We start from the raw sequence: 17884 nt of genomic DNA, 5'->3' as shown, positions 1-17884 counted from the left end.
TGGTGTTGCCCTGCAACAATTTATTTTCAATCTCTTTGAATGATTGCATCAATTTTACATGGAAGTGTCACACTAAGATTCTAAGTTTGGTCTGCCACTTATTTTTCTATGCAACTCATTCAGCAACACCACTTGTCTGTATAATCATAATGCCCTTTGTAGTGTTATTTTTCTTTTTAGTTGGACAATATTAGTCTTCTCTTTGTTTTAGCCATTTCCTTGTTTTTAATGCTTTCTGTTATTAGCTATTTTTGTTAATACATCACCAAGAAATCCTTATTCATGACAGATGCTTCACTTGGTGATTGTATTTAACAAATAATAGTTTCATTGCTTAGTTTTAGTTCAAATAAATTGACATAGGATTGCATTCTAAGTTTGGTGTTGCTATGCAACAAAATTTGCTTCCAATCTTTACTGGATGCTTGAATTAGTTCCAAGTGAAAGTGTCACACTAAGTTTGGTGTCCCACTCAATTTTTATGCAAAGTATCATGCACACCTTCTTAAGTTTGCAATCACAATGTCTCTGTTTCTTGTGCCTTGATTGTTATCTTTAATGCTGCTTGCTTAAAACACATGTGTTACTAACATTTCATTGTGTAAGACATTCATGGTCCATGTTAGCCCCATAGCCATTGTTCTAATTTATGCTTGAGGATGAGCAAGCATTCTAAGTTTGGTAAGGGAAGAGGAAGAATGGGAGGAAAATGACAACAATAGAGAAGATGAATTACAAGGTTGTAAAGTTCCTTTTCCTCTCATTTGTTTCCAAGCACTTTAAATTGCATGATTGCCTTTATCTTCTTTGTATGCATGTGTGGTATGAATGAGCATAGCCTGAATTATGATCTGTAACATGTTGCCATGCCATTATGACTACCAACTTGAGTTTTGTAAAGTTCAAAGCAGTAAAGTATTATGATCATAAACAAACAAGGCATTAAAAAGAACTTAGCATGTGCATACAAGTATTGGAAGGCTAGTATGGTTAATTGTTGCTCAATTGCATTATATTTTATTTAATTGAAGTTTTCATCTAGGATATTTTGTAAAATCTTTTGAAATCATGAAAACCTTGAAAAAGAAAATGCAGTTAAAGCAAGAAAAGCAAAAGGGAAAGAATGAGAAAGCTGAAGGCTCTGAGTACCAATGACAATTAATTTGTTAAGTACTTGTGGTGTTTATGTATCAAGCAAAAAGCTTGAAAACAAAACACTAAGAAGTCAAGGTTAGGCTCAAGTGCAAAGAGCACTCCTTCAAAGCTCAAGGCTTTGAGCATCAATGATTAGAGAGTAAAGAAAAGAAACAAATGAGCTTAATGAAGTCCTCTAATTAAATGCTTGTGGTGCTTATGTATCAAGTGGTAATACTTGAAGACAAAGCATTTAGAGTCGTAGTTTTGTTATCAACTCATGGGGTAAAACACCCAAAAGGAGAAGCTAATAAGAAAAATCAAAAGCTTGTTTCAAGGAAGAAATATAAGAAAAAAAAATCTCATAAATTGAGCTAGATAGAAGCATCAATCATTTACATTTCTTTTGTGATTGTAGCATGCTTAGAAAACTAGCTAACTATGAACATTAACTTGCTATTCTTCTTACCTTGGGTTGTCAATCTTTATTGCATGATTCTTTTCTTACTTGGGGACAAGCAAGGTTTATGTTTGGTGTTGTGATGTCGTGTCATCATGTCATGTTTTTCTATGCTCTTTCATACAAGAAATTGATGATTTGTGCTTAAATATTGCATTCTTTTGTGCTTAAATGGTATAATTTCTTGATCTTTTGATTTTATAAATTTTGTAGGAAATAAGTGGAAAAAGAAGCAAAAAGAGCACAAAATAAGCTAAAAAGAAGAAAAGAGGAATTTTGGACACACTTTGAAGTTGAACACGCTTTGGAGCCTTAGGCCACGCTTTTAAAAGCGTGGCACATGACCATGAAGCCTTGGCCTTATACACATGCATTAATGCTTATGCATGCATGCAGTTAACTATGGCCGAATGAATTTAATGAAAGCATGCATTATTAAAGCCAATTGGCTAAAGAACATATCATGCATGCTTTTTCAACGTTAATGCAATTGGCTTTATTAATTAAAACATAATGAATGCATGCATGAAATATTTAATTAGTAAAGCTAATGAAAGCATGCATTTCATTTTAATGCCGTTAAAACAAATTGGCCAATGCATTAGCAATTAATAAACAAAGCCAATGATGCATGCATTATTAAGTTTTCTTTGCCAAAGGCATAAAAGCATGCAAAGTCAAAGCCAAGGCAACAGAGCGCTCATTATTAAAAGGAACGCTGCGCTGCTTGCAACAACCGAGCGCTACACAAGGAGCAGGCATTCATTGAGCAAGGAAGTAGCGCTCTCAAAGAGAGCGCCAAGTTAACATTGTTAACTTTATCGGGTTCCTCATGAAAAGAAAGCAATGCACAATGCTAAGGAGAGGTGAAGCTAAGGTTCGAACTGGGGGACACAAGCAAGGAGCAACACAAGGCTTTGGCAAGGAAATTAGCCAAAATGCATCCACCAGGGCTTGAACCAGGCACACATGGAACAAAAAAGAAGTGCCACCCAAAGCAACATGGATGCTGTGCTCTTGCCATTCATCGAGCACTACTTGACACGGACCAAGAAGCTGGGATGCACCAAGAATTGGAGGGCCAAGGCAAGGGGAATGCTGCGCTCACCCCACCAACCGAGCATTGCCCTGGGAGGTGACCTTGGTTTATTTTCCAACTAACTTGAACCAAAGCCAACCGGATCCACTCTTCCTCAAATCCAAAGCAAGCAAAGCCCAATTGACATCACTCAAAGGCACAAGGATCAGTTAGATTAGGATTTTTATTTGAATTTGATTTTCATTTTCATTTTGTAAAAAGCCTATATAAGGCATCATTTTCATTTTAGAAAGAAGGTTGGCTCCATTAGGGAGCAGTAGGATTAGGAGTAGAGAGCTCTCCCTTTTAGTTTTTCCTTTTTGAATTTGAATTTTGGATTGGGAGTGAAGGAATTCTGTTTCGTTCTTGATCTGAAACTTCTCTTTGTTCTTCTTCTGCATAATCTTAGTGAGTTGAGAATTGAATTTGAGTTTTCATTTACTGCTTCCATCTTTCCTCCTTCTGCAAATTGTTTTCTGCTGGATCAAGGAAGGAATTGAGATCTAGACTTGTTTTCTAGTCTCATTGAGCCTTTGAGTTCTTGAATTTCCTTCCTAGCTCTTGAAATTGAATTGAATTTACTTTTTGTTTTGTTCTTCAAAGAAATTTTCCCTTTCTGTTTAGATTTGCTGCAACTCTCAATTTACTTTCTTGCACTTTTGTTCCTTTGCAATTTATGTTTGAGTTTGCTGTGTGCTTGATTAACATTTCCTGCAATTTAAATTTCCCTGCACCTTAATTTCCTTTTCTGTGATGCTGTTTACTTTCCTTGTCATTTAAGATTCTGTCCTTTGTTCTAAACTTTGATTTACTGCCTCTTTAATTTCCAGCACCCAACCCCCCTTTTACATTTCATGCAATTTACATTTCTTGTCATTTAAGATTCTATCAATTTATATTTCTTGCTCTTTAAGCTTCTGTCCACTTTACTTTCTGTAATTTACAATTCATTGCTCTTTACATTCTTTTGATCAACTTCACACAATACACTCAATGTTAACTTGACTAAACTAATCACCCACTAAAGTTGCTTGATCCATCAATCCCTGTGGGATCGACCTCACTCTAAGTGAGTTATTACTACTTGATGCGATCTGGTACACTTGCCAGTTAGATTTGTGTGTTGGGAATTCATTTTCCAAAAACACCATCACCTACAAGGGGTAAAGTTGAACTATTAAAAGTTAGTGAAGTTTGATTATGCCTTTATCCTCAAATCTCGAAGGCTCTGACCTTACTTCTATGCTCATACCATTAATGTTCGCACTAATCATCCAATGAAACATATCTTACAAAAAATAAACTTGGTAGGAAGAATGCTACAATGGCCGGTGGAGCTGTTTGAGTTTGACCTAAGGTACGAAGCTTCGACAGCCATTAAGTCGCAATACCTTGCCAGCTTTATCGCTGAATACACTGAAAGCCCGGGAAGCCCAGTTATATAGAGCTTGTATGTAGATGGGTCATCAAACAAAGCTAGAAGTGGAGCTAGTGTTATTCTAGAAAGCGACCAAGGAACTCGGATAGAGCTATCCTTAAGGTTTGAGTTTCTTGCTTCCAACATTTAAGCAGAGTATGAAGCCCTACTTGTTGGCTTGAAGCTGGCTAAAGAAGTGTAGGTTGAAAAAGTGGTGGTGGTCAGTGATTCGTAAGTAATAACTTCACAAATTAATTGCACTTATCAAGCTAAAAACCCCACTATGAAGAAGTACTTGGATAAGACATGAGAACAACAAACACACTTTTTGGAAAGTGAAGTCCGACATATAGCTCGGGATTCTAATGCCTGAGTTGACGCCCTCTCAAAATTAGCCAGCACCAAGCCAGGGGCCAACAATAGAAGTCTTATGCAAGAGACTCTACAATCACCATCCATATCAAAGGAAGAGGAAGTAATGACCATATCCAATCAACATTTAGGGTGGATGACTTCCATAGTCAACTACCTCAAATTTGACGTACTTTCCAAGGATGAAAAGGAAGCCAGAAGACTCGTAAAAGAGGCACAAAATTACACACTAGTCCATAATATCTTATACAAAAGAGGGATCTCAACATCCCTTTTAAAATATGTCTTGACCTCCAACACAAAGGAAGTCTTAGAGGACGTACATAGTGGCATATGTGGAAATCATTTGGGAGCTCGGTCACTGGCCAAAAAAGTGATCCGAGTTAGCTTTTTCTGTCCAACCATACAAAAGTAGGCAGCCGAATTTGTTAAGGTATGTCTGCCTTGACAGAAACATGCTGATTTCCATGTTGTGCCTCCCGAAGAGCTCATCAGTGTTACCTCACCATGGCCATTTAAGAAATGGGGCCTTGATCTACTTGGACCATTTCCACAGCCACCAGGCTAAGTCAAATACCTCATAGTAGGGATTGATTATTTCACTAAATGGATTGAGGCAGAGCCCTTAGCAACAATTACTGCTCAAGGAAGTCAGAAATTCTTGTATAAGAACATTGTCACAAGGTTTGGAGTCTCCCACTCCATCACCATGGACAATGGGACTCAATTTACCTACTCAACCTTTAGGAACTTGGTGGCCAACCTAAAAATAAAACACCAGTTCACATCAGTATAGCACCCCCAGGCCAATGAACAGGCTGAAGCTGCCAACAAAGTCATATTGACCGAGTTAAAACGCCAACTACAAGACGCAAAAGGGGGCTTGGGCTGATGAGCTTCCTCAAGTCTTGTGTGCCTTTCGGACCATTCCACATTCCACAATGGGAGAATCACCCTTCTGACTTGCTTTTGGAATGGAAGTAATGATCCCCATAGGAGTAGCTAAAGAATCACCTAGGGTCATATTTTACAATGAAAGAGTTAACACTCAGGCGCAAAAGGAAGAGCTCGACCTCCTCCATGAAGTCCGAGAAAGAGCTCGGATTAGGGAGGAAGCTCTGAAGCAAACGATGGCTCTAAGATACAACCAAAAGGTGATCAAGAGGAATTTCACCACCAACGACCTCATGCCAATCCGAAATGACATCAGAATACAGAAGTCAGGAAAAGGAAAACTGGCTGCAAATTGGAAAGGACCATATAAGATAGTAGAGATCTTAGGCAAAGGTTACTATAAGGTGTCTGACCTCCAAGGGCGAGAGCTCCCGAGGTCCTGGAACACTTATAACCTAAAGAAATACTACAGCTAAGTAGTGAACCTTGTTTAATTGTTGCACTCTTTTTTCCAATTTCAAGGGTTTTTTAACGAGGCTCCAACACAAGGGCTAGGGATGTTCACGCCCCTAGTATGCTTTTGTAAAGGAATTTCTTAAATATCAATAAAAATTTGTATTCCATTTCTTTCTCTAAAGATTTCCTATCCTGAACGCATTAATTTAAGCTTAATAAGCTGCGAAAATTATTGCCTGACCTAAAGTGGTCGGTAAGATGAAGTTACGAGGTACAAGTTAATGTAAGAAGTTATTTAAACAACTCATACAAAGCGACCTAAAAAGGACGGATAAAAAACGAGCTGTAAAAATAACTTAACAAAGGCCGATTGTTTAAAGTCGGAACTACGAAGGAAACTCTTAAGTTAAGATTTGCTAAGGCTCTAAAGTCAAAGAAAATTGAACCCAACTACATAAACATTGTTTCAAAAAATAGAAGAATACTCTACAATATAAACAGAATAGTTTTGGAACATTACTTCATAAAAAATTTGTGAAAAGCAACTAAATAAAAGGTAAAAGTGTTTAGAAAACTACAAGCTGTTACAAAAAAATTAAAGTGCTATAAGACCCACAAGTCGGGCCATACCAGTATATATAAAGCAGAATACAAAAGGCTCAAAAAGGAATAAGGTCCTCGCCTATAACCTTATCTTTCTTGGCCGAAGGAGTTGGAGGATGGACGGACACTGGCACAGTCTAAACAACAACCGGGGCCGAAGAAGAGGTCTCCACGACAGTAGTTTTGGGTTAGGCTCCCCGATGTCTTCAAATTAAGTGGAGGCTTCTCCTCATCTTCCTCGGGTCTAGGGACTATCTTACCGACCACTACTATGTTGTCCGTGCTGAAAAGGAAAAGATCTAGGTCAGGAGCCAAGACCTTAACCTGAGCCTCTAGGTTCCTGAACATCTCATCCATCCCTAATGCTGCCGACTCCTCAAGGTCGGCGAGCTTCTCTTTCATTTTTTCCAACTCCTCCTCCAGTGCCAGTCTTTCCCCAAATACACGAGTATAACTCTCTTAAAATCTCTTCGCCTTCTCCTCGTCTAAGGTAGTAGAAGCCTCTAACTTGTTTGTTCTCTCCTGAGCTCTTTCCAAGTCGGCCCTCAAGGTCACCCTCTCTTGCTCCTATTCTTTCCTTATTTCATTTAACCTCTCCACGTTGGCCCCGGCGGCCACCAACGCACTGGCTGTGGCTTGAATAGGAAAGTTCCTCAACTCCCTGGTAAGAGTAGTGCATACTCTGACTGTACGAATCCCTCCAAGTGCCAAAGTCTGCAGGTGGTTTTGAAATGGCACGTTATTGGTACTCAAGTGGTGGTAAGGGAGGACGTTTTTCTCCCTCCAAGGCAAGACATCAAAGTTTTTTGTATAAATGCTTTCCTTTTCGTCCACTTTCTTGGAAGGAGGTTCAGTGGAAGAAGGAGACTAAGGAGCAGGTTCAGAAGGTATAAGTTGGGAGCAATGGGTAGGGATGATAATTTTCTATTTAGAAGGGCACGATCTCGACTTCCTCAGGGAAGATCAGACAGAAGACCCGACCCGGACTTCCTTCTGCTCCTGAAGGTTCTGGGCTACAACAATTTTCTCAGTGTTCTAAAGGACTCTAATAGCCAATTTTGAAGCCATACTCTCTGCAAAACAAAACAAAATGCATTCAAAAATGACAATAATAGATAACAGAAGTCAACAAGTAAAGGAAGTGGGAGCTATTGAGCTCAGACTTCAGAAAGCTGGGATCTCCAAAAATCTTTTCATATCCAAATAAGGAGCCTAGCCTCGGGTATCTAAAAGAAATTTACAACGCCCCTCTCCATGTCATATAACTCGGCTGCATCACGCCTAAGGGTTATAAGGGTATCTTGCTAGTACAAGGGAAAAAAGGGGTTCTTGATTTTTGGGTAGAAAGAAAGGTCAGACTCCCTCAACACCTCGGACCTTGAAAAAATGCTTTTTAAAATCATAAAAAGAATCATAAAAAATAGAGAAAACCTTCCGATCTTGTACAGCTCGGAAGGATATCCACCCCAACTTCTTTGTGGAACTGTATAGTTTTGTTGCAACAAAAAGATAAAAGAAGACATTTAATGAAGGTCGGACATCCAACTCCCACATAGGAGGTGGTATATTTTCATAAACGCCTAGGAATTTAGGTGCAACTGAGTAGGGGCAAGGTTACAAGACCGAAGCACATCCATTTTAAAGTCAGTAAAAGGAAGTCGGATACCTAACCTAGTGAAGAAGCAATCATATGCATAAAAGAATAGTCACTCTGAATCCTCTAGTGGAGGGAAACACACTCTGTCTTCTGAATCAGGCACGTCAAAAACATAGTTCCTCTCATCCTCTCTATTCTCACATATATTATGATGCCTACGAAATTCCTCACAATACTCCCTATCAGTCACGGGGACACAACAAAGGACAGTGGTGTCTACCCAATCTCGAAGACTAGGAGGGACTCTAGTTGACATATTCGTAAGAATAGTATGAGACATAAAAGGCTACACTTGCAAATGCAAAAGTAAAGAAAACCATTACTAAAAGAAGTTGGACCACGTCCAAAATAGGTTGGGTAAATCAATAAAGCAAAAAAGAAAGCTACTCTTTTCAAAAATTCTCCTATAGAGCAACCAAATGGTGCCTCTCTTATGCAACGTTCTCATATTAAAGCAACATCATTAGGGGCAACACAGTACACCAAGGGTAACAGCTATACAAAAGAAGATTCTTTCAGAGAAAAGAGAGTCTTTCATAATCTTTTGATTACTAATGATTTTAACATTCCAAGCGTTCCACATCAAACTCGCAAGAAAATCAAAATAGACTTATTTAAAAGAAAAGTGCAGAGAAAGTAGAAGCAAACTCAACAAAAAAAACAAGCAATCCCAGACAAATAGAAATGATCATTCGAGGGAAAGAATAAACAAAACTAACCTCAAAGAAGATTGTGGAAAAAAGGGGGAGTACACACGTCTAAACAGCAAAAACGCGGACTATCCTCTTCACGCTGGCGAAAGCAAAATTCTTCAAAGAACAAGATAAAGAAATCTTGGAAGCAACAGAAGTGACCGAAATTGCATAGAGAAGTTTTTTGTGAAGATGTAATGAGGCAGTTTTCTCAGAAACAATGAAAAAGGGAGAAGAGGAGTTGAAAAGTCTTTTTATAAAAGACAAAAAACAAACGAATAATTTATTCCTCTTTAAACATGCACGGATTTCAAGAAAAAAACTACAACGCAACATTCACCCATCATGAAGAATTAACGTTCAAAATTTCAAACACGTCGAGTAACACGAAGTGCTTAAACCCAACGTCTATAGCAGAAGCCACGAAGTGCTTGAGCCCGACCCATAAAAGGATGCAGACTCAAGAAGGGGCACTGTTTATACCCTAGTCCAATAAATAAAAGGCAAACCCAGTAAGACAAAGACCCACCATGAAGGGTGGCCTTCACAACAAACTCGACCTCTTCAAAGATGTCGAACACCGACATAAGGAGGCTCAGCTTTTCCTACCCAAGGCAGGTAACTACCTACAGGAATCTCTCCTACTATCTCTATCTTCCCTAAATGATAGATTCCAACAAACTCTCAAGATAAAGGGAACAATTATCCATAAGAAAATATGGAACTAGTCCAACAAAGGTGGTTATCAACTCTACTATAAATACACTGACACCCTGATAAGATAGATTTTTACCGGTCCGGAATTCCACAAATTAATTCCGTTGATAGTATAGTCCAAACCAATAAAAGTAAACCGAGTATTCAAACCTCGGGTCGTCTCACAAGGAATGGGCAAACATGTGCATCAACATTGGTTAGAAATCTGGGGTTGGAAGTTGTTCATACCCTGGGTCGAGCTATACGATCCGGGCTGACCAAAGACAAGAGCGACCGACCTCTTAAGGTTGGATCGACACCGACCTCTCCTTAAAAGAGTTCGGCCAAATTGCTATAGAGGCCCAAGCAGGCCCAAACGAAGGAAACGACGCCCAATTTAAAGACGGTTAGCCTAAAAAGATAGGACGGCTTCCCTCAAAGATAAAGATAAGATAACTAACTTATCTTAAAAGGACACTCCACACTACTATAAATACACTAGAGCACCCAAGTATAACTCATACTCTAATTCTATACAAAAAACCTGCCTAAAGCACGTGCTAACTTAAGCATCAGAGTCTCTTGCAGGTACCACCATCCTCTGGTGATCAAGGATCAGCAACATCTCTAACTCCACCAGATCGGACACAGCAGCACCGACCAACACAGAAGATCTCGTCTGAGATCGACCTTCAATTTCAGGTAACCCTCGGAACATTGGCGCCTTTGTCGGGGAACCTGGAGTTCATTCCATCATCATGGCGGATAACCTCGACAACGATCACAACTCTGACTTAGAAAATATAACACCGCTTAAAAACACGGATACCACATCCAAGGATGCACCTCAACCCAAGGGAGACAAGCAGTCTCCAAACATAGAAATTTTAGATGTCCTACAAGAATAGCAGGATCGTCTCAAGCAGCTCAAAAAAGAGGTCGAACATCAACAAAAAGATGAAAGAGACCTCCGGAGAGAAACAAGATGGCGTCGAGAACTAGAGGACATGCTCCTAAAGCTCGAGGCCGATCTCAAAGTTAAAACCGTTCAATCCAGTCACGAAGATAGTTCTCATAAGGACCAAGATCCATTCACCAAAGAAATCATGAAAGCTAAAGTCCCAAAGGACTTTGAAGCTCCTGACATGACCCCATACGACGGTACATCTGATCTAAGCCATCATCTTAGCAATTTCAGAAGCATGATGTATCTCACTGATGCCTTGGACACCATTCGATGCAAAACTTTCCCAACTACCCTAACCAAGACGGCAATAAAGTGGTTCGACAGTTTGCCGCCAAGGTCCATAGTAAGCTTCGATGACCTCGCCAAGAAGTTCCTAGTTAGATTCTCCATCCAGAAAGACAAAGCCAAGCATGCCCCTAACCTGTTAAGGATAAAGCAAGCAGATCGGGAAAGCCTCCGCAGCTACATAGAAAGATTCAACAAGGCATGTCTAGATATACAAAATCTGCCAATAGAAGCAGCCATCATAGGGCTACAAGAAGGACCTTTTAGTCACTCAATATCCAAAAAACACCCAACATCTTTAAACGAGGTTCAAGAAAGGGCAGGAAAATACATAAACATGGAAGAGAACGAGAAAAACACCCAAAGGCCAGATTCTCTTACCCACCTCGGGACAAGGATAAAGAATCCAGGAAGAAAGGAGACCAACCCACTGAGAAACCTAGAAAATACCACAACTACACCCCTCTTCGGGTGTCTCTTGTGGATGTATACTGAGAAATATACAACACTGAGAAGATCCCACTACCTCGCCCGATAAAACACAAAAGAGGAGGAGGAAGTCGGACAGAGTATTGCTAATACCACTGAATCTACGGACATTCTACCAACGAGTGCTTCGACTTAAAGAATGTCATAGAGAAGTTGGCACGAGAAGGACAAGTTGAATGCCCACCTCACACCCCTGAGAGACATGTTCATATGCTAAATGGGGGATTCGCAGGAGGAGGGATCTCTAAATCATCTCGCAAAAGACACCTTAAAGAGGTATATCATGTCGGAGAAGGGGACAGGTCACCTGACCTCCTCGCTATTACCTTTACCCAGGAAGACGCAACAGGCATCATCCCGGGGCATGATAATCCCATGGTCATTATCGTCATACTCGCCAATGCTAATCTCCGTCAAACGTTGCTAGACCAAGGGAGCTCCATAGATATCTTGTTCAAATATGCCTTCGACCAACTCGACCTACAAGAAAAAGAGCTCAGAGCATGTCCAAATTGCTTGTTCGGACTCGGAGACACCCCAATTCAACCACTAGGATACATCTCACTACATACAACCTTTGGAAAAGGAACTCGGTCAAGGACACTAAGCATAGACTACATCGTAGTCAATGTGAGCTCAGCATATAACGCCCTAATAGGTCGGACAACCTTGAACTAGCTCGCCGCAGTAGTCTCCACTCCACTTCTGTGCATGAAGTTCCCAACTCTAGAAGGGATCGCCAGGATAAAAGGAGACCAAAAGCTTGCGCGACGCTGTTACAAGAAAAGTATGAACCTTAAAGGCAACCACAGAGGAAAGGAAATCAACACTATTGAACTCGGAGGAGTTCGAGTTTGCGAAGAACTTCGTCCACAACCTGAAGGGGAGACCGAAGAAGTCCAGATCGGGGATGCTAAGGATAAAACAACTAATATAGGGGCAATCTTAAAGGGAGACTTAAAGGAGCAATTGATACGGTTCCTAAAGGATAATGCCGATCTCTTTGCATGGAAGGCCGCAGACATGCCCGGTATAGATCCCAAAGTAATGTGCCACAAACTGACGGTATACCCTGGATCTTGGCCCATACAACAGAAGCGTAGGAAGCTTGGTCCGAAAAGGTCCCAAGCTATGGAAGAGCAGGTGTAAGCCTTACTAGAGGCAAGGTTCATAAAGGAGGTCATGTACCCATTATGGCTAGCCAACATTGTCTTGGTGAAGAAGTCAAATGGCAAGTGGAGAATGTGTACCAACTACACCGTCCTCAATAAGGCCTGCCCAAAAGATTCCTACCCACCCGACCAAGAAAAGACCTCGTTCCTAACCCCAAAGGCAAACTATTGCTATATAGTTATGCCCTTTGGACTCAAGAACGCAGGAGCTACCTACCAAAGACTGATGAATAAAGTCTTCGCCTACCACATCGGAAAACTAATGGAGGTCTATGTAGATGACATGCTGGTAAAAACACAAAATGAGGAATCGTTGTTATCCGACCTCACTAAAGTGTTCGACACCATAAGAAAGCATGGTATGCAACTTAACCCCACAAAGTACACCTTCGCGGTAGAAGCCGACAAATTCTTGGGCTTCATGCTCACCCAAAGAGGAATTGAGGTGAACCCAGATAAATGCTAGGCTACACTCCACATGAAAAGTCCGACCTGCGTCAAAGAGCTACAACAGCTCAACGGAAGACTAGTAGCCCTGTCCAGATTTCTAGCCGGATCAGCCATAAGATCTCTCCCCTTTTACGCAGCCTTAAGGAAGGGAAAGAAGTTTGAATGGACAACAGAATGTGAACAAGCTTTCTATAATTTCAAAAAATTCTTGGCGCAACCACCCATTCTCACCCGACCACGGGAAAGTGATGAACTCATATTATACCTCGCAGTAGGAAGTCGGGCAATAGCCTCGGCACTAGTCAGAGAAGATGAAAGTGGGCAACAACCCATCTACTTCATCATCAAGGCTTTACAAGGGGCTGAAATAAACTATCAAAACATAGAAAAGTTCACTTACGCCCTCATATTCACTTCCTGATGACTCCGATCATACTTTCAAGCTGACACTATCAGAGTTCGGACCAACCAGCTCATAAAAGGAATCCTACAATAAACTGACCTGGCTGGAAGAATACTAAAATGGGCAGTCGAGTTATCGGAATTCGACCTCAAATATGAAGCTCAGACAGCTATCAAATCAAAGTACCTGGCCAACTTCATTGCCGAGTACATTGACACCCCGGGAACTTCTACAAAATGGAATCTCTATGTGGTGGCTCCTCAAACAAGACTGGGAGTGGCACAGGTATAATTATCAAAAGTGATCAGGGAACTCAGATCCAGCTATCACTAAAGTTTGAATTCCCTACCTCAAATAATCAGGCTGAATATGAGGCACTACTAGCTGGCTTAAGGCTGGCCAGAGAGGTAGGACTCCAGAAGCTTACCATCTTCAGTGATTCACAAGTAGACACCTCACAAATAGAAGGGAACTACCTAGCTAAGGATCCCACCTTGAAAAAATACATAGAGAAAACCAGAGAACAGCTCAGACAATTTGGGGGATATGAGGTCTGACATATTCCTCGGGAACAGAATGCCCGAGCTGATGCACCTTCAAAACTAGCCAGCACCAAAACAGGGGCAATAATAGAAGCCTCATCCAAGAAACATTGCGAAACCCATCAATCTCGGAGGAAGAAAAAGTCCAACCATATCAGGTCAGGATAAAGGATGAATGACCCCTATAATCAACTACCTCAAGTATGAGATACTTCCCACAGATAAAAAGGAGGCAAAAAGGCTAGTACGAGAGGCACAGTACACACCATAATGGGAAATATCCTATACAGGAGAGGGATTTCAACACCACTCCTAAAATGCGTGCCAGACTCTGACACAAGGGAAGTCTTAGAAAAAGTACATAGTGGCATGTGCGGCAACCACCTGGAGCATGAGCGCTTTCAAAAAAGGTACTCCGAGCTGGTTTCTACTGGCCAACCTTGCAAAAAAACCGACGGAGTTCGTCAAGACGTGCCCACCATGTCAAAAGCATGCTAACTTCCATATCGCTCCACCAGAGGAGCTCATCAGTGTTACATCACCCTGGCCATTTGCAAAGTGGGGGCTCGACCTCCTTGGACCCTTCCCCCAGGGGTCAGGACAAGTTAAATTCCTCATTGTAGGAATAGACTATTTCACAAAATGGATTGAGGCACAGCCTTTAACTTCCACTGCCCAAAGAAGCCGGAAATTCCTATATAGAAACATTATCACAAGGTTCGGAGTCCCATACTCCATCACCACAGATAATGGCACTCAATTCACCGACACGGGTTTCTGGAACTTGGTAGCTAATCTGAAAATAAAGCACCAATTCACATCCGTAGAACATCCACAAGCCAACAGATAGGCGGAAGCTGCCAATAAAGTCATACTGGATGGGTTAAAACGGAGACTACAAGACGCAAAGGGAGCTTGGGCTGAAGAACTCCTACAAGTCCTATGGGCATATCAGAGAACCCCACATTCAACCACAGGAGAATCACGCTTCCGACTTGCTTATTGTTCCGAGGGTTACGTGAAATTGTAGGTCGGAGCTGACGTGTCCGACTTGTTGGACTTGGTGGTGCTGCTGATCCTTCGTCACCAGAGGGTGGTGGTACCTGCAAGAGACTCTGATGCTTAAGTTAGCATGGGCTTTAAGTAGGTTTATTAGTAGAATCAGAGTCTGAGTTATACCTGGGTGCTCCAGAGTATTTATAATGGTGTAGAGACATTTCTCGGGATAAGATAGTTATCTTATCTTATTTTTGAGTGGAGTTATCTTTATATTTAAGGGAACCGCCCTTATCTTCCTAGGCTTGGGCTGCCTTTGGACTTGGGTCATGTTCCTCTGTTTGGGCTCTTTTTGGGCTCTCCTGGTGATTTGGCCGACCTCCTTTGAGAAGAGGTTGGGTAACCTTGACCTGAAGAGGTCGGTCGACTTGCCTTCAGTTAGCCCGGGTCAAACAGCTCGACCCAGGGCATGAACAGTACCCCTGCTTTAGTGCGGTCTTTCTTTTTAAGGTCGAGTCCTTTTTTAGGACTTCAATCCTTCTTTGGAGAAGCCGAGCTCAAGAACTTTGGGTGATTCCGCTGAGGCTTCTTGAATGCGAAGCGTTTTTCCTTCACTCCTTTTAGTTTGAAACGTGCATTTTTGAATTTGTACTCTTTCTTTGGGAACATGCAAGGGTTTTTAAAACCCGTTAACTCCTCTTTTTTCTGTTTTCCTCTTTTCATTTTGAATTCCCAAAAGACTTTGATTTCAGTTTTCTCTTGCTTGCTATTACTACATTTTTTACCCGTCTGTTCTTGTGTTTTCTAGCTCGTCTGCGACTCTTCATTCTTGCTCCCAAGTTTTTCACGTCTTCATGTTTCTCCTTGTTTTCAGAAGTGATTGTTGGGTGTTGGCTCGCCATTTGCTTTTGTCTTCATCGCCTTCTCACTTTACAGGTTGGTCCTCTTTTCTCTTCTTCTTTCTTTCCGCGCTATTTCACGCTTGGAAAGTTTTTATCTTTGTTTGACTTTATGTTTGGAAAGTTTGAATCTTTCTCTGGTTTTGTTGTATTTGATCATCATTGTTTCTTCGATTTGTATGAACCTTTTCGCGTTTCCTGATAGTTGATGCTTTTTTAGGGTTTTGCATGTTGTTACTATCTCTGATTGTGTCTCCTGATTTGAAGCTTTGGAATAATAAACTGTTTGATTCTGAAAAAGATTGCATCTCTTTGATAATTTCCACTTGGCATGTTTTGATGTTGATAGTTCCCTTTTGCTGATAAACTATAGTGAGGCCGTGACTTTTTGATTTCTTGTTTACGAATTATGGCTTTCTTTGCTGAGTTCTGAAAAATGGTTGTTTTTCCTGCTCGGGAGATGTCGGGGCGTAGTTTTCTGAATTTTTATTCTATTACTGCCTCCAAAGGGTGCCCCTGGACTTCTGGTGTGAGTCCTTGGGGCTTCATTTCGCTACTGCATTTGACGTCTAACATCTGCATGCTTTTAGCTAAGTTGTATCCATGTGTGCTCGAACTGCTCTCTTGGTTTGGCCGAGCTGTTGATTAGTAACCCTTTTTTCTTTTTCTTACTGTAGGACTAGTTGACCCATGTCTTCTCGCAAAAATATTGTCGAGACTTCCTCCAAGGTCCCCGAGGGCATGTCTGACTGGCTGGACTCCCTTGTTTTGATGTGCGTCGCAGTGGTGAACTCTGAATATTACGTGCAGCTTAGGAAACATCACAGGATTTGTAGTAATAGAGATCAGGAGAAGAAATACGAGTTGGTAGCGACTGACCCTAATGAAAGGGTTTGTTTTCCTTCTCTGACCCAGGGGGAATGCCCTTTCTTTTTTGCTTACGACTACTTTTTTAGCCAAATGAACATTACCCTTCCTTTTACCTCTTTCGAGACCGATTTGCTGTGGTCATGTAATATAGCTCCATCCCTGCTACATCCGAACTCCTGGGGCTTCATTAAGACCTTTCAGTTGTTATGCCAAGAATTGGATGTCAAGCCTTCTCAAACTCTCTTTCTTTACCTCTTTGTTTTGACCAAACCTGGGATTTCTACCAAAAAGAAAGCTTCCTGGGTTTTTTTCTGGTCTGCCCAAGGAAAAAAAGTATTTTCTATGTATGATGAGTCTTTTAGGGACTTTAAGAACTATTATTTCAAGGTCCGAGCTGTTGAGGGAGCTCAACCTTTTTTCTTAGAGTCGAATAATAAACCAGCCTTCCCCTTATGCTGGCAAAAGAATGTTGTAGCATCTAGATATTCGTGGGAGATGCTTGATGAGGTCGAGCAAGCCTTTGTGAATGTGTTGGAGGAGAATTGGGGGCAACCTCCCCATCTCAACTTCCTATAAATGACGTGTCCATTCTTCACCACCTGGATTTCATCACCCAGAGTAGTGTTAAGATGGCACACAAAGGTGTAGCCTTGTTTCGAACTGCTCAGGATATCCCGGTTCATGCAACAAAGTCTTTTATGGAGGAGGCCATGTCAGAATTCGACAGGATTAAGGGGTTGAAGGAGAAACTTGTGGTAAAGGTGGCAAAGCTGGAGAAGGATTTGGAAAAAGAGAAGGCTTGGGCTACTGCTGCGGTGGCTTCGGCAAATCTGGCTGAGGAGATGGCAAAGAAGCATAATGAGGGCTATATTTGGACTTATAGTGAGATGATGGAGCTCAAGGAGAGGTTGAAATCTGCTCAAGCTGATTAAACCGAGCTCCAGGGCCATCTCGTAGGTAGTGTGACTTCTGCCTACGAGAATTTGAAGGCTCAGGTCCGAGTTCTTGCTCTCGAGCTTGACCTGGCTCTCTTCAGTTTGGACAATATTGTAGAAAATGGGAAGATCGTCCCTGCCCCAGATGATGATGATGACGATGTAGACCTCCTCCTGCGCCATCCGCCAAAGCTTCTATTGCCCCAACTTCTCCAACTCCTGTATCTGAGGTCGGCCGTCCCGAGTCGGATCCTGATGTTCAGATTCTGACCCGGCCGGAAGGAACAGTTAATGCTGTCCCTCTTGCGACTCATCCTCCTTCATGTCGAGATGCCGCAACTGGGGATTCTTTGCATCCTTTGTAGTTTTTAACTTGCTTTTGTATCTTAATGGCCCGGCTTATGGGTCTCTGAACTC

At 41.5% G+C, this 17884-nt stretch overlaps 1 protein-coding gene across 1 annotated transcript; it reads left to right on the top strand.

Moving 5' to 3' along the window:
- Positions 1 to 12553: 12553 nt before the first annotated feature.
- LOC107465584 (uncharacterized) lies at positions 12554 to 13782 on the top strand. The gene is made up of 3 exons (XM_016084563.1): positions 12554 to 12731; positions 13353 to 13510; positions 13588 to 13782. Exons 1-3 carry the CDS (start codon positions 12554 to 12556, stop codon positions 13780 to 13782), a joined length of 531 nt encoding a protein of 176 aa, XP_015940049.1.
- Positions 13783 to 17884: the final 4102 nt, after the last annotated feature.

This window comes from Arachis duranensis, chromosome 9 (assembly GCF_000817695.3).
Source record: "Arachis duranensis cultivar V14167 chromosome 9, aradu.V14167.gnm2.J7QH, whole genome shotgun sequence".
In the NCBI taxonomy this organism is placed as follows: domain Eukaryota; kingdom Viridiplantae; phylum Streptophyta; class Magnoliopsida; order Fabales; family Fabaceae; genus Arachis; species Arachis duranensis.
Note: the sequence above shows the minus strand (reverse complement) of the source record. Positions and strands in the feature narration are given on the sequence as shown.